Source organism: Xyrauchen texanus, chromosome 37 (assembly GCF_025860055.1).
Source record: "Xyrauchen texanus isolate HMW12.3.18 chromosome 37, RBS_HiC_50CHRs, whole genome shotgun sequence".
Taxonomy (NCBI): domain Eukaryota; kingdom Metazoa; phylum Chordata; class Actinopteri; order Cypriniformes; family Catostomidae; genus Xyrauchen; species Xyrauchen texanus.
Window position 1 is genome coordinate 25,388,225 of NC_068312.1, and position 13,535 is coordinate 25,401,759.

Consider the following 13,535-nt stretch of genomic DNA (forward strand, 5'->3'; position numbering starts at 1 on the left):
GCATCAAAATGGTGGCTTATATGGAATATGATGAATTATATAAAGCTGTCCCGAGGTCAGCAAGAGAGAAAGAGCCAGACAGAGAAAGAAATATCACAAATCTCTGTTTTGGCATCTGTATGAAAAACTAAGGCTGAGTTGTCCTCTTGGTCGTTGTCATAATGAGTCTGCTCAAGAGAGAGAGAAAAAAAGAGTATAATTTGGTAGCACAACAGAGTAGGTTGGAGAGTCTCAACAAGAACCATTTTACAATAATTCCACTAGCAAAAAGCGAAAACAAAACAGGATAATTTTTGTCATAAGTGCGAGAAAATGAGCTAGCAAGGAATAGGCAATCAGAGGGAGATCTTGTTTATCCACTTGGAAAGTGTCTAAATCACAACAGATCTGTGGCGATTTCTGCTCGCGCTGACCACCAGCTTGACACCATATGGTTCCTCTGGACCGCGCGACGAATCGAGATGTGACTCACACAGATTATTCACATGACACGCTGATTGAACTTAATGGCACCGAACAGAGCCTTTCACATGAGACGAGGCAATGATGATGCCTGAGGTGTGGATCATGCGCTGCGAACAGGCAGCGGTTTGCCAAGCTCTCGTGGCAGACACGTTTTCGCGCGCTTACTGCTGTGTCACGCTGGCTGCACGAGCCTGAAGTGATTCAAAGGATTGAGAGAGCGCGCGATGGAAAGAGGGAGGAGGGAAGATATTTTAGAGGTGGACGAGAGAATGACAGAACATGAAATCGCAAATCATGCCATTTAAAACGAATCCTACTCCTTGAGGAAACGCTGTCAGCGATCGTGCCAAATTAGAGATGAAATGAAATAGCGCTTGCGCATCCGGATGTTTTTCTCGCAAAAATGTGGTGCATCAACTGCGCGTCGGATAAGACTCCAGCGATTCTTCATAACAAGCTTGTGTACTGGTAAGACACGTTGACCTGACTCTTTTTGATACGACTGGTTTAAGTTGATATAATTTTTATTGACCATTGATAACTGACATATCTGCCATATTTATGCAAATTTGATTCATTGAATTACATCCATCTTCATTTATTTAAATGACCCTTAAGCGTTGAGTTGCAAATACAACGTTAAAACCGAGGCTATCGCGCGCAAAATAAACAAGTGCGCGTGGGTCGTCTGTGCATTGTAAATGGCAGCGCAACACTAGCCGCAGAGAAAACGCTTGAGGCCAAGGAGTCGGAATTTCTATATAGTATTCTCAATCAAAATATAATCAGCGACGTGGACATGCAGTTGACTAGACAGTTATTACTTAGATATTTACAATGTACATAGTTTATGAGCTCATATCTCCTTTGAATGGGTGTTCTTGTCGAAGACTTGTAGGTCATAAGTTCCCTCAACACAGGGAATGCCCTCATTTGAGTCTTACACTGATTCATGTTTGAATCATTCTTCTTTAATAAGTGCTGAACTGTAAATTGAAACGTAAGTGTTTTATATGTTCCTTCACTATACATATATGGAACATATAACTGCTAATAGCACAATCCTGTGGAGTTGATATGTAAACTGGTTGAAGGACCATGTTGTGTTCTATGATGTTTCAAATCCTTAAGTTCTTACACTGGTAGCCTGAAGGAGACAGGATCCATATGAGACTAGTCATATATAAGATATGATAAAACTCTAGTGCACCATGCAGGAACAGACCAGTGGGCTCTCTCGGCTCTCTCGCTCTTTTTCGACTAGCAGGGGGTTCCTGAAGCTAGTCCTCTCATGTGAGGGGTTTACACAGTGCTGGATAGATTTCAGCTGTTTTTACAGACTGCTGAGAGCTATGACACTGTCAAAGAGGCAGTGAGGGAGTGAGTATGTGAGAGAAAGAGAGAGAATGACTGTTCTTCCACAAGTGTGCTGCCAAGTTGCTTTTCAGGCCTTTTTTTTTTTTTACCTCACAATCTCTTTATGGTGGCAGGAGCTGGAGGGCTATCATCCATTGCATTAAGGAATTATTTATTAGGCAGTTCATCATTCCTGACACATAATAGTAAGTGAATGTAACTGTACTCAGATTCAGGAGAGTATTATGGGTTTACTTAGAGCTGCCATATGGTGGCCAACTGTTTTTCAGCATCTCTTATTATCATTCAAAGAGCTGTCAGCCCAAGACTATGTTCTTTGGTTAAAAGTGTGTGTGTGTGTGTGTGTGTGTGTGTGTGTGTGTGTGTGTGTGTGTGTGTGTGTGTGTGTGTGTTTGCTGTACAGCTAATATTCTTTGATTTTAAGCATAATGATCACACATCCTTTGACTTAAATATGATCTCTCTGTATAACTGTTTATTGCACGGTTCCCTGGAAAACCTGATTCTATTTGAGGTATTCGATTTAAGCAACAGCCATATTTTTTCTCTTCTTTATCCTTTTCTACTCTGTTAAAAGACTTGTCAGGCAACCTAAATATGTGTCATTTTTACATCGCTGAATTAGCCTTATTACTTCGTTACACCAACAAAAGTAATATTTAAACGTTAGATCATGAAATCCTTAAGGTAACAGCTTTAACTCTTTATGTAGGGATATTATTTATTTGCTCTGCAACTCTGTTTATGTTAAATGAGCAGTTTCAGCCCTGTATAAGTTTGTTTCTTATTAATTGTTACACATTTCCTTGTCGATCTGGATAAGTTCAGTATATTTGCAGATATTGAAAGGATATTGGTGCACTAAATCTGCTATGCTCTGCTACCCTTTGGTGGTCCTTAAACTGTTCTTCAAATTTTTATTAAATTATACACAATAGTTGAGCAAGTTAGCATGAACATAATCATATTAATACAAATATTATATTTATATCAAGATGTACATTGCATTCTGAACAAAATTTCCATACACATGAACAATGGTATTTATTGTCATTAAAGTTACCATAACAAAAAAAGCTTGTTAGTCCTGTCAGCAAATGAGAGTCAGCTGACTTGAAAAGCATGCCAGTTCAGCATACTACCTACAGTATTTGCTATGTTTTCTTATCTAATAAATATGCCATGAAAGCTTTCTGCTCTGTCACGATTCAATGTTGTCTGCCCTGTGTTTTGCCTCTGTCATCTGTTCCCCATGGACTACACTTCCCATAATTCTCTGCCCTCATCAATGCCAGCTGTCTTCTATTGTCCTCACCTGTGTTTCATTTATCTTTAAAAAGATTTACTCAGTCTTTTTGTATATAATGCCCTGTTGGTTGCTTGTTCTTTGTCAGTTGTTGAATGTACCTGAATGTGTTTTGACCCTGTTTTGCCCATGCCCTTCGTGGATGTTTTCTCCTGTTTATGTTTTTGTTTCCCATCGTGGATGTTATATTTGTTCCTTTGTTTACCCGTTATTTTGTACTTATTTATTTCTGTTCATTAAACTATTTTGCCGCACCTAGATCCAGCTCCTGAACTTCCTTCCTATTCGTTACATCCTCATTTTGCAAATTTTACCTAACAATAGGTGAGAATTGGTAGCAGTGTGCCAAACAAACACATTAGCATCATGTCTATCCCTCAATCATAAACATAAAAGAATACAAAAACACATTCAACTCGAACCATGATTAATATTTCAGTTATTATCATCATTATAATTATTATTTTTACATTTATAATAGTTTTTATGTCTTCATTTGTGTAAGTAATTTTCCACCTGCATATTTAGATGGATAGTTTAGACTTGCCTGATGGTAAATGGAACTGAAAAGTCTTTGGGAATATTCTCATTTATCGGCTGAATTTATCAGAATTCACTACATTTTTGTCTTCTATAATTTAGCTTTTACAAAGTTGTAGTGGCTGGTAACGTCTCGGATACTTTTACCAAATAATATTTAAATATTACTGTGTCTTTTCATTTAATGCAACGTGTCTGGTCCCACGCATCAAAAAAGCTATACTCTTGATTTGGTGTTTAATATGGGTTTAGATCTGCAGGCCTTAGCAGTATAAGATATCGATGTGTCTGATCATAAATGTATTATATTTTACATTGTCTCTAATAATAGTGATGGTTAAGAGCGTAGTATAACCACTTATTCACGTTTTATCACTGATGAATCCTGAGTTTCTGTAGCTTTTGAGGATAGACGTACTCAAATTAGGGATTGTGTCTGTATAAATGAGATGGTGAACCAATTTGACGAACTGTTCATCAGTCCTGAATGACATTGCTTACTTGAAGAGAACATCTGCCTCAACTACAAAGTATCCGTGGATGAACCATCATATTTGTGCATTAAAACATGAATATAAAAAGGCAGAGCAGAGATGGAAAATGTCCAAATTATTCTACTTGAAGGATCAGTTGGTTTTATTTAATCGCAGAGTCAAGGATACAAGAGCTGCCTACATCTCAGGTTTGATCACTGTGAATTACCATAACCATAGGTTTTTATATTCCACTATTGATCATTTATTGAACCCTGCTGTTACAGTAGATTCAAATGAGGATTATGAAAGTTTTTTTTTAATCATTTTTCATAAACAAGGTGGATGTATCAGATCAGGTATTTTACATTCCACATTAACTGGGTTTGCTAACCCTGATTATTATGATAATTTTCTTGATTCTTATTATTTTGCTTGTTCAGTATCGTCTGCATTTCAGCCAATCAACTAGCAGTCTTTAAAAGATGTTGTTTCTCACATGAAATGTTCATTAAGCCTGCATGGCGTATTACCTATCACTTTTCTTAAAAAGGTTATAGACTCAGTTGGCCCTAGTTTCTTGACCATTGTGAATACATCGTTGACCTTAGGAATTGTTCTCTCTCTCTCTTTTAAAAAGGCATGCATTCAGCCCTTATTGAAAAAACATAATCTTGATCTCTTTTAAAAAAGAAAGCATTCAGCCCTTATTGAAAAAAACATAACCTTGATCCAACGCTGCCACAACATTATAGGCTGACCTCTAAACTTTCATTTATGAGAAATTTTTGTTGTCACAGCTCCTACAAGTGTTGGAGAGAAATAATATCTTTGATTCATTTCAGTTAGGCTTTCGTAATCTACATACAGTTGAAGTCAGATGTTTACATACACCTTAGCCAAATACATTTAAACTTAGTTTTTCACAATTCCTGACATTTCATGTTAGAAAACATTCCCTGTCTTAGGTCAGTTAGGATCACCACATTATTTTAAGAATGTGAAATGTCAGAATAATAGTAGAGAGAATGATATAATACAGCTTTTAGGTCTTTCATCACATTCCCAGTTGGTCAGAAGTTTACATACACTTTGTTAGTATTTGGTTGCATTGCCTTTAAATTGTTTAACTTTAAATTGTCAAACTTCTCACAATAATTTGTTGGAATTTTGGCCCATTCCTCCAGACAGAAATGGTGTAACTGAGTCAGGTTTGCAGGCCTCATTGTGCACACGTGCTTTTTCAGTTCTGCCCTCAAATTTTCTATCGGATTGAGTTCAGGGCTTTGTGATGGCAACTCCAATACCTTGTTGTCCTTAAGCCATTTTGACACAACTTTGGAGATATGCTTGGGGTCATTGTATATTTGGAAGACCCATTTGTACCAAGCTTTAACTTCCTGGCTGATGTCTTGAGATTTGCTTTAAAATATCCACATCATTTTCTTTCCTCATGATGCCATCTATTTTGTATAATGCACCAGTCCTTCCTACAGCAAAGCACCCCCACAACATGATGCTGCCACCCCCATGCTTCACGGATGGGATGGTGTTCTTTGACTTGCAAGCCTCACCATTTTTCCTCCAAACATAACAATGGTCACGGTGGCCAAACAGTTCCATTTTTGTTTTATTAGACCAGAGGCCATTTCTCCAAAATGTAAGATCTTTGTCCCCATGTGCACTTCAAACTGTAGTCTGGATTTTTTATGGCATTTTTGGAGCAGTGGCTTCTTCCTCACTGAGCAGTCTTTCAGCTTATGTTGATATTGCACTCCTTTTACTGTGGACATAGATAATTGTCTACCTGTATCCTTCAGTATCTTCACAATGTCCTTTGCTGTTATTCTGGGATTGATTTGCGATTTTTGCACCAAACTACATGAATCTCAAGGAGAAAGAATGCGTCTCATTCCTGAGTGGTATGATGGCTGTGTGGTCCCATGGTGTTTATAATTGCGTGCTAGTGTTTGTACAGATCAACATGGTACATTTAGGCATTTGGAAATTGCTCCCAAGGATGAACCAGATTGTGTAGATCCACAATTTTTGATCCACATGGCTGATTTCTTTTGATTTCCCATGATGTCAAGCAAAGAGGCACTGATTTTAAGGTAGGCCTTAAAATACATCCACAGGTACACCTCTAATTCAGTGCACCTACTGTTAGAAGCTAATCGGCTAATTGTCTAACGGATTGACATCATTTTCTTGAATTTTCCAAGCTGCTTAAAGGCACAGTTAAACTTTTGATCCACTAGAATAGTGATATAGTCAATTGAAAGTGAAACAATCTGTCTGTAAACAATTGTTGGAAAAATGTGGGTTACCGCAGGGATCTATTCTTGGCCCACTTCTGTTTTCTTTGTATATACTTCCCTTGGGCTGCTTGATTCAACATTTTAACACTTTGTTAGTATTTGATAGCATTGCCTTTAAATTGTTTAACTTGGGTCAAACATTTTGGGAGGCCTTCCACAAGCTTCTCACAATAAATTGCTGGAATTTTAGCCCATTCCTCCAGACAGAACAGGTGTAACTGAGTCAGGTTTGTAGGCCTCATTGCTCATAGACACTTTTTCAGTTCTGCTCTCAAATTTTCTATCTGCATGTTAAAAAAGTAGTTCAAACCTGTTTATAATCTGTCAAGAAATATTTCAAAACTTAAACTGTTTGTGAACACTCAGGATCTGGAAAGGATTAAACATGTATTTATTTCATCATGCCTTGATTACTGCAATGAGCTATCCATCTGTCTCAGTCAATCTACAGTTTCCCAACTTCAAGTAGTTCAAAATGCAGCTGCAAGACTTTTAACCTGAACTGCCCGTTGTGCCCATACCCAGTTTTTGCAGCGCTTCACTGGCTACCAATCAAGTACAGAATAGATTTAAAAATCTTACATATCACCTATAAATAACTGCATGGGCTAGCACCTTCTTATGTTACTAAATTATTATTGATTCCACATAGACCAACAAGGACTCTACATTCATCGAAACGAATCAAATCAAATCTTCTTGATCATCCCAAGGTCCAGATTAAAAACTAAGGGAAATGGAGCTTTTGCTGTTTTAGCACCTAGACTTTGGAATGATGTTCCTATGAGTTTAAGATAAGCCCAATCCGAGTCAGGTTTCAAGAAACTCTTAAAAACTAATTTTTACAAGTTGGCTTTCACCTAGTTTTTACCAGTGATGTGCGGTCTTTTTTCTTAAGTGGTTTATGCAATGTTTTTTTTATAGCTGTGTATTATGTTGTAATGTGTTGCTATCTGTTACTGCTTTATTGTTATTTACTGTGAAGCACTATGTGAAAACTGTCTAGAATAGCACTATATAATTAAATGTTTACTTATCTATATGCAAGTGTACTTCAAATGTTGACAAAATTCGTTTTCAGAAGATAGAAGCATTTAAAAGCTGCATCTCTCTTCAGGCTAAATACAAACATTTACAACCACAGAGATCCTGAGAAACTTTTTTTAGTCAAATACTTTCTATAAAAAAAATGCACACTCCACCTGTCTGTTCAGCGCACATGGGTGTGTTTATCACCTGGTTTGATGATGCCTTTGCAGAGCACATCAAAGGGAACATAGCCCATGCTGTAGGGTCGTTCCAAACAGAAGTTCCAATAAGAATCACTTAAAGAGTGATTTCTGAATAACAGTTATCACCTTTCAGCCATCTGAAGTAGAGGTCGACCAATATGGGTTTTTTCAGGCCGATGCCGATCTTTTGTAATCCGGGTCGGCCGATGTCCGATACATGCTGCCGATTTATTTTGGCCGATATGTGCTTGTTTTTAACCTCTTATTTGAACCTTTTATTTGAAAGATAAAATGTAACACTAATAATTACTTAAGATAGATAAAATTTCTCAACAAAAACATTTATTGAACACTTTACCAATCTGCACTTGTACACTTAAATTAAAAATGTATAATGTAAAACATATTGTATAAATAATGTATAACAAATATATTAAGTTGCAGGATACTAATTATTTGTTGATATGTTGAACATATCAACAAATAATTAGTATCCTGCAACTTAAACCGCGAAAAGATAAACAATTACACAAAGATAAACATTATATAGGCACAGTGATTTAATTTCAGGAAGGTCTACTAACATTGCTGTTCAGGTGTGGTCTAAAAAGAAAGCTAATAAAGTAATCAATTGTAAAATAACACTGCATAGTTTATCATAGATAGATTAATGCTTATTAATGCAGAAGTTATTCATTCAAGAGCTGTAAGTGATTTTCTCTTTGCCTTTTGTTGTTTGATTCGCAGTAATGGCTCAATCGTCAGCATGTTTATTAGACTGCTTCCCCTTTAAGACCGAGTGCAGATCTAATAGACTCCTGATGCAGCATATTTTCTCCCAACTATTTCCATAACTACGTCCATTTAAGACATAAACTGTGTTTAAGTGAATCTCCAAGCTGGTCGTTTTGACATATTTTTGTGTATAGTTGATCGTTTAGATCGTTTATAGCTAGACTGCATTTTACAACAATCACCGATCGTGCTGATTCTGACGTTAAGTTTGAGTTTTAGGGAGAAATGTCAGTGCACCTCTGAGAAGGGAAGGAAGTTGTGCGAGACAGAATGCGGCTTATGTATAAATATTATTTTTATAATCTTTGGAAGGCGAAATCTAAAATAAAATTATACTAATATCACAGATCTAAAGTGTAACCAAGCCATGTTTGAATGTTTAGTTCTGTCACTCATTAAGCAGGGCTCGTGTTGTGCTCGCTGTGGCACCGCGTGAGAGATCTCTATCTCTCTCTCTCTCTCTCTCTCTCTCTCTCTCTCTCTCTCTCTCTCTCTCTCTCTCTCTCTCTCTCTCTCTCTCTGACTGCGAATAGCTAAATTGCATCACAGACAAATGGTTTCATATTATTATACATAGAAATGGCTGGCGAGATAAAATAACTTTCTCTTTATAGCAATAATAAATGTATTTTCTTAATTTCTCCAGTACCGACAGCAGAACCGATAACGTCCGAGCTTACCAAAGCCAGTCCTTCACTAGCCTATACTGCGTTGGTATATTTTTATTACTTATTTATCTGCATTGAGTGACAACCCTCTCAAACATAAGACACACAAACAGAACAAATAAAAGTCTCAGATTCACTGTCTGTAATAGCAAAATTCTTGCTTACTTATTGTGACATGATAGCAACCCTTCTGCTATGATAATGCAACTTCAACTATGCTATCAAAGTAGCTGAACGTCATGTCGCCTATCGCGTTTGTCACGTTTTTTTCTCAAAGTTGGCAGTAACATATCAAAAGTTTTTAATTAAATATAATGGAGTTATAAGAATTTAATACTTACCGTTTTCTCCAAGGAACTTAGCTCCTTCCTTAGGCACTGCATGAGGTCAGCTCACTCTGCTGGAAAATGACTCTAGGGGCAGCGTGCGTTGAACACGTGTTCCACAACAACACTAGGCTGCCCACAGATGCGCCTGCCTAATAATCGGCTTGATATACTTGGATATTGGCCGATGCCGATTATGTTAAAAAATGTAAAAAAACGGCCGATTAATCGTCCGACCGATTAATCGGTTGACCTCTAATCTGAAGCTCTCACAGAGTAGGGTAATTGTCTTTGAAGATAATAGGGCTTTGGGATGACCACTTCTGATTAGAATGCGCCAACATGGGAGCTGTATGCAAGAGAAGTTGCTAAAGTATATTCATATGTTTAATGCTGGCATTTTACTGAAGTTTCTTGGAATGAACTAGAGTAATTACGTGTTCTTATTCTGTATGTTATTCTGTAGTGTATTGTGATTCAAAACATTGACATATTGGGATATTTTAATCGCTTGTTTCTCATTCTTCTGATTTGGCTTGACATAACGGTTCCAAACTCGTAAGCAAAGACAGCAATGAGCTGTGTTTGTTTATCAGCTGGTTATGTTGTAATGTGGTCAGTTAGATCATTGTTCAATTCTCGAGTCAGTGGAAAAACAGTCTCTTTATTGAGATCGCTTCTCAGTTTCCTCGGCTGAATGGCATGAGAAACAGCAGGGTTGTGTGTGTGTGTGTGTGGGCCAGTGATTTAAATTAAAGCCTATTGGCTATTTTTTGAAAAGGCAAGAGCCATTCAACCTCTAAATTCATGTTTCATTAGGAAATAGGTCAACAGACCAAAGAAATAGGGCTGAAATTACTAGTTGACGTTACCAACAATGTCGACAATTTTAAAATGATAAAATTCTTGACAAAAAATTTATTTTTCGAATATTTGTTTGATGTCATTTAACGTAACATGAGACAACTTGAAACACTAATGATGACGCACGAGACCAGCACTGCAGCTCGTGCCTGACTGAGGAGAGGAAGAAAACATTCCAGATGGACTCTGAACATTCACAGCTTCAGGTGATGTAGATTTCAAAGTATGAGGGAATTATACAACAATACAAAATAAGTATAAGCTTTCATTGTGGGATAAGCAGAGCTGGAGCTGCCGCTCCGCTGAAGCAAAACTTGCATGTCGAATATCTTTAAAGGAAACACCCCAGCGTTACATCTGTAACATCAGTTATATTTAATGCGTTATAGCTTTATTTAAGTTCAAATAATAAGGAAGCAGGTCATGTAAATAACTACAAACTCCAAAACTGGCATTTCTTATGCGATCAGCACCTCTTCTATGAGTTGCGCAACGTGTCCCGGTCAAAGGGGTAGAGATTGAAACTGAAACCGGTTGAGGCGCACTATGCATTGGGGATGCTCGTACCTCAAGCATGCACACTTGCTGCAGCTAGATTATAACGTTGTGGCTCGCGACTTATTGTATCATAATACAGTATATGTGTCACTGTGCATTTCTTAACGTGAAGAAAATTGGCAGTATAAGAGAGTTTTTTTTGTGAGTTAAAGATGGATTGAAGTGAACAAAAAGGTGTGAGAGGGTATAGCCTTCCCCCACTTTATACACTGCGACAAAATATGTTTATGATTTCAGCTTGTTTTCCAATATAAATATCTAAAACTCCTTTAAAACAATGTACATTTTCTTTAGCAGCTATACTGCAGAAAAAAATGTAATCTGATGATGTTGAATATAATATTAAAAATAAAAATATTTTAAAATATCTAAAAATCCTTTAAAAAAAGATATATTCACCTGTGAAGCAGCATAACAGATATTCAGACTTGCTTTTAGAGAACAGATCTTGAACATAAATATATTTTGTCTTTACTGCACTCACAGAAGTATAACTAAGTGAAAAAGTACACTAATATACAATAAGTCTAAAGATCTTATATGTTACTTCTCAAGTAAATGTATTTTAGACCTTTTTAAATGGAAAACAAGACAAAAACACGTCATAACAATAGGATTTTTTGAGGGAATTAATGAGGGAATGACATACAGGTGGGGATAACGAGGGAGTGATCAGGGCAGTGACTTCTGGGAAACGTAGTGCAGGAGAGAACTTCAAAATAAGAGCCCTTGAATGTGGTGAAGAAAGACTGTGACAGTCTGATTCCCACCTCCTCCTTGCCCATCCTTTCCCATGTGAACCCTGTTACATTGATGCCGAAACCCGGGAAGGAGGAGGGATACGCTGTCATGGAGTCCTCACCACTTCCGTCTGCCCAAAGGATCAGCCGCGGCCGGGGGACGGAAGAGTCGCTGCTGGCCACTTGAACGTGGAGAAACATCTGCCCTCCGCCCGGGGAGGATCCTTAAATACTCCCACAAGCACATTATAAATAGTTAGCAAGCACATTTAATACAACCTTTTAAGCTGAATAGTCGGTTAAGAGCTAATGATTAATCGTTGCATTAATCACTCAAATAGTCGAATAATCGTTAGATTAGTCGATTATCAAAATAATGTTAGTTGCAGACCTACTTGTCAAGACACTTCCCTGGGTCTTTAACACATTATTTAAGATCTGCCCCACAACTGCACTTTCAATTGGATATGAAAAATATATATTTTAGATAAAGCTCGAACAGATATTTTTTCCCTAATTTAAGTGTTTACATCATTTATATTAAGATATCAATCAGATTATTAATGGATTATTGGCCTGCTGCATGGTTACTGTTAGAGGCATGAAAATTGTTGGACGAAAAGGTGTCATTATTATTATATTTGAACATTCATCCTGTTCAAAAAAAATCTGTGGTGTTCAAAGTGGCATGATATTTAGAATTTTCTGCAGTCATGCTATTTTATTCTAAAACATTCATGTTGCCAGTGTTTTCTCCATTCTGTACTGCTGAAGCTGTGATATGGTTTGGTGTAGATGGCAGGCTGCTTTAGGTTGTGCAAAAAAACAAGACTGTAGAACAATAACAGTGCTCTGTGTCGTGACAGGCAGCAGTCTTTCTCTCCAGCAATATGTTCTCAAGCTGAGCCTGGTAATAAACATAGAGCTCATTCCTAGGGCTGTTTCAGCAGTCCTGGGCTCTAGCTTTAAACAGGAAGTGCTTTGAGACTGCCAAACACTGCATATTGAGGGAGTGGAGATATGACGTATGCTCTCTTTTGGCTTGTAATGCTCACTGCATACAGATTTGTAGTTTGCTGAGTATGCAAAATGAACACATCCAGCGCTTTATAATTACCTCCAGAAATAGCAGCATTGTGCCATATGGACATCTAAGCAATTAAACAAATGTAGAGATAGATAAACATGTTGTTCTAAAATTAGAATTCATAGTTCAGAATTCACCGGCAAGACGGAGGTTAAAAGTTTCTGTTTGCGATTTCAATGTTCCATATAATTTGTCTGTAGCCACATACATGGATATATTCTAATAAAATTATAAGTGAGTGTGATTAATATATTGATAGATTGGTCAGTTGGTCGAAGGAAAAGGAAAACTCTATACGAATAATACCGCTGGTTGGATGCTAGGTGGTACTCTGGGATCATTTTAAATTTCCCTTACTTCCAACAGAGTGTTATTTTTGTGCATAAAACATCTTCAAACAATGCAAGGAATGCAAAAAAATTATAAATAAGCAGGATCACTTGGCACATCATGTCCTGCACAATAGAGGAGGAAGTGCATGGGAAAAGATGTTTGGTACAGGAGCTAGATCATGCTTAAAAAGGAATAATTCACCCAAAAATGAAAATTCTCTCATCATTTACTCACCCTCATGCCATCCCAGATGTGTATGACTTTCTTCTGCAGAACACAAATTAAGATTTTTAGAAGAATATCTCAGCTCTTTTGGTCCATACAATGAAAGTGATTCGGTGCTAAAATATTGAAGATCCACAAATCACATAAATCAGCAGAAAAGTAGCCTAATCAATGTGCCTCCAGTGATTTAATCCATGTCTTCAGAAGCGATATGATAGATGTGGT

General features: G+C 37.2%; 1 protein-coding gene across 1 annotated transcript in view; it reads left to right on the top strand.

Annotated features, from left to right (window-relative positions):
- Positions 1–508: 508 nt before the first annotated feature.
- The window catches only part of LOC127630809 (IQ motif and SEC7 domain-containing protein 1-like), a 52,908-nt gene continuing 39,881 nt past the window's right edge, over positions 509–13,535 (top strand). The window contains exon 1 of the mRNA XM_052108605.1: positions 509–933. Coding sequence (XP_051964565.1) covers positions 869–933 — 65 coding nt within the window. The 5' untranslated portion in view covers positions 509–868. The remainder of the gene's footprint in view (positions 934–13,535) is intronic.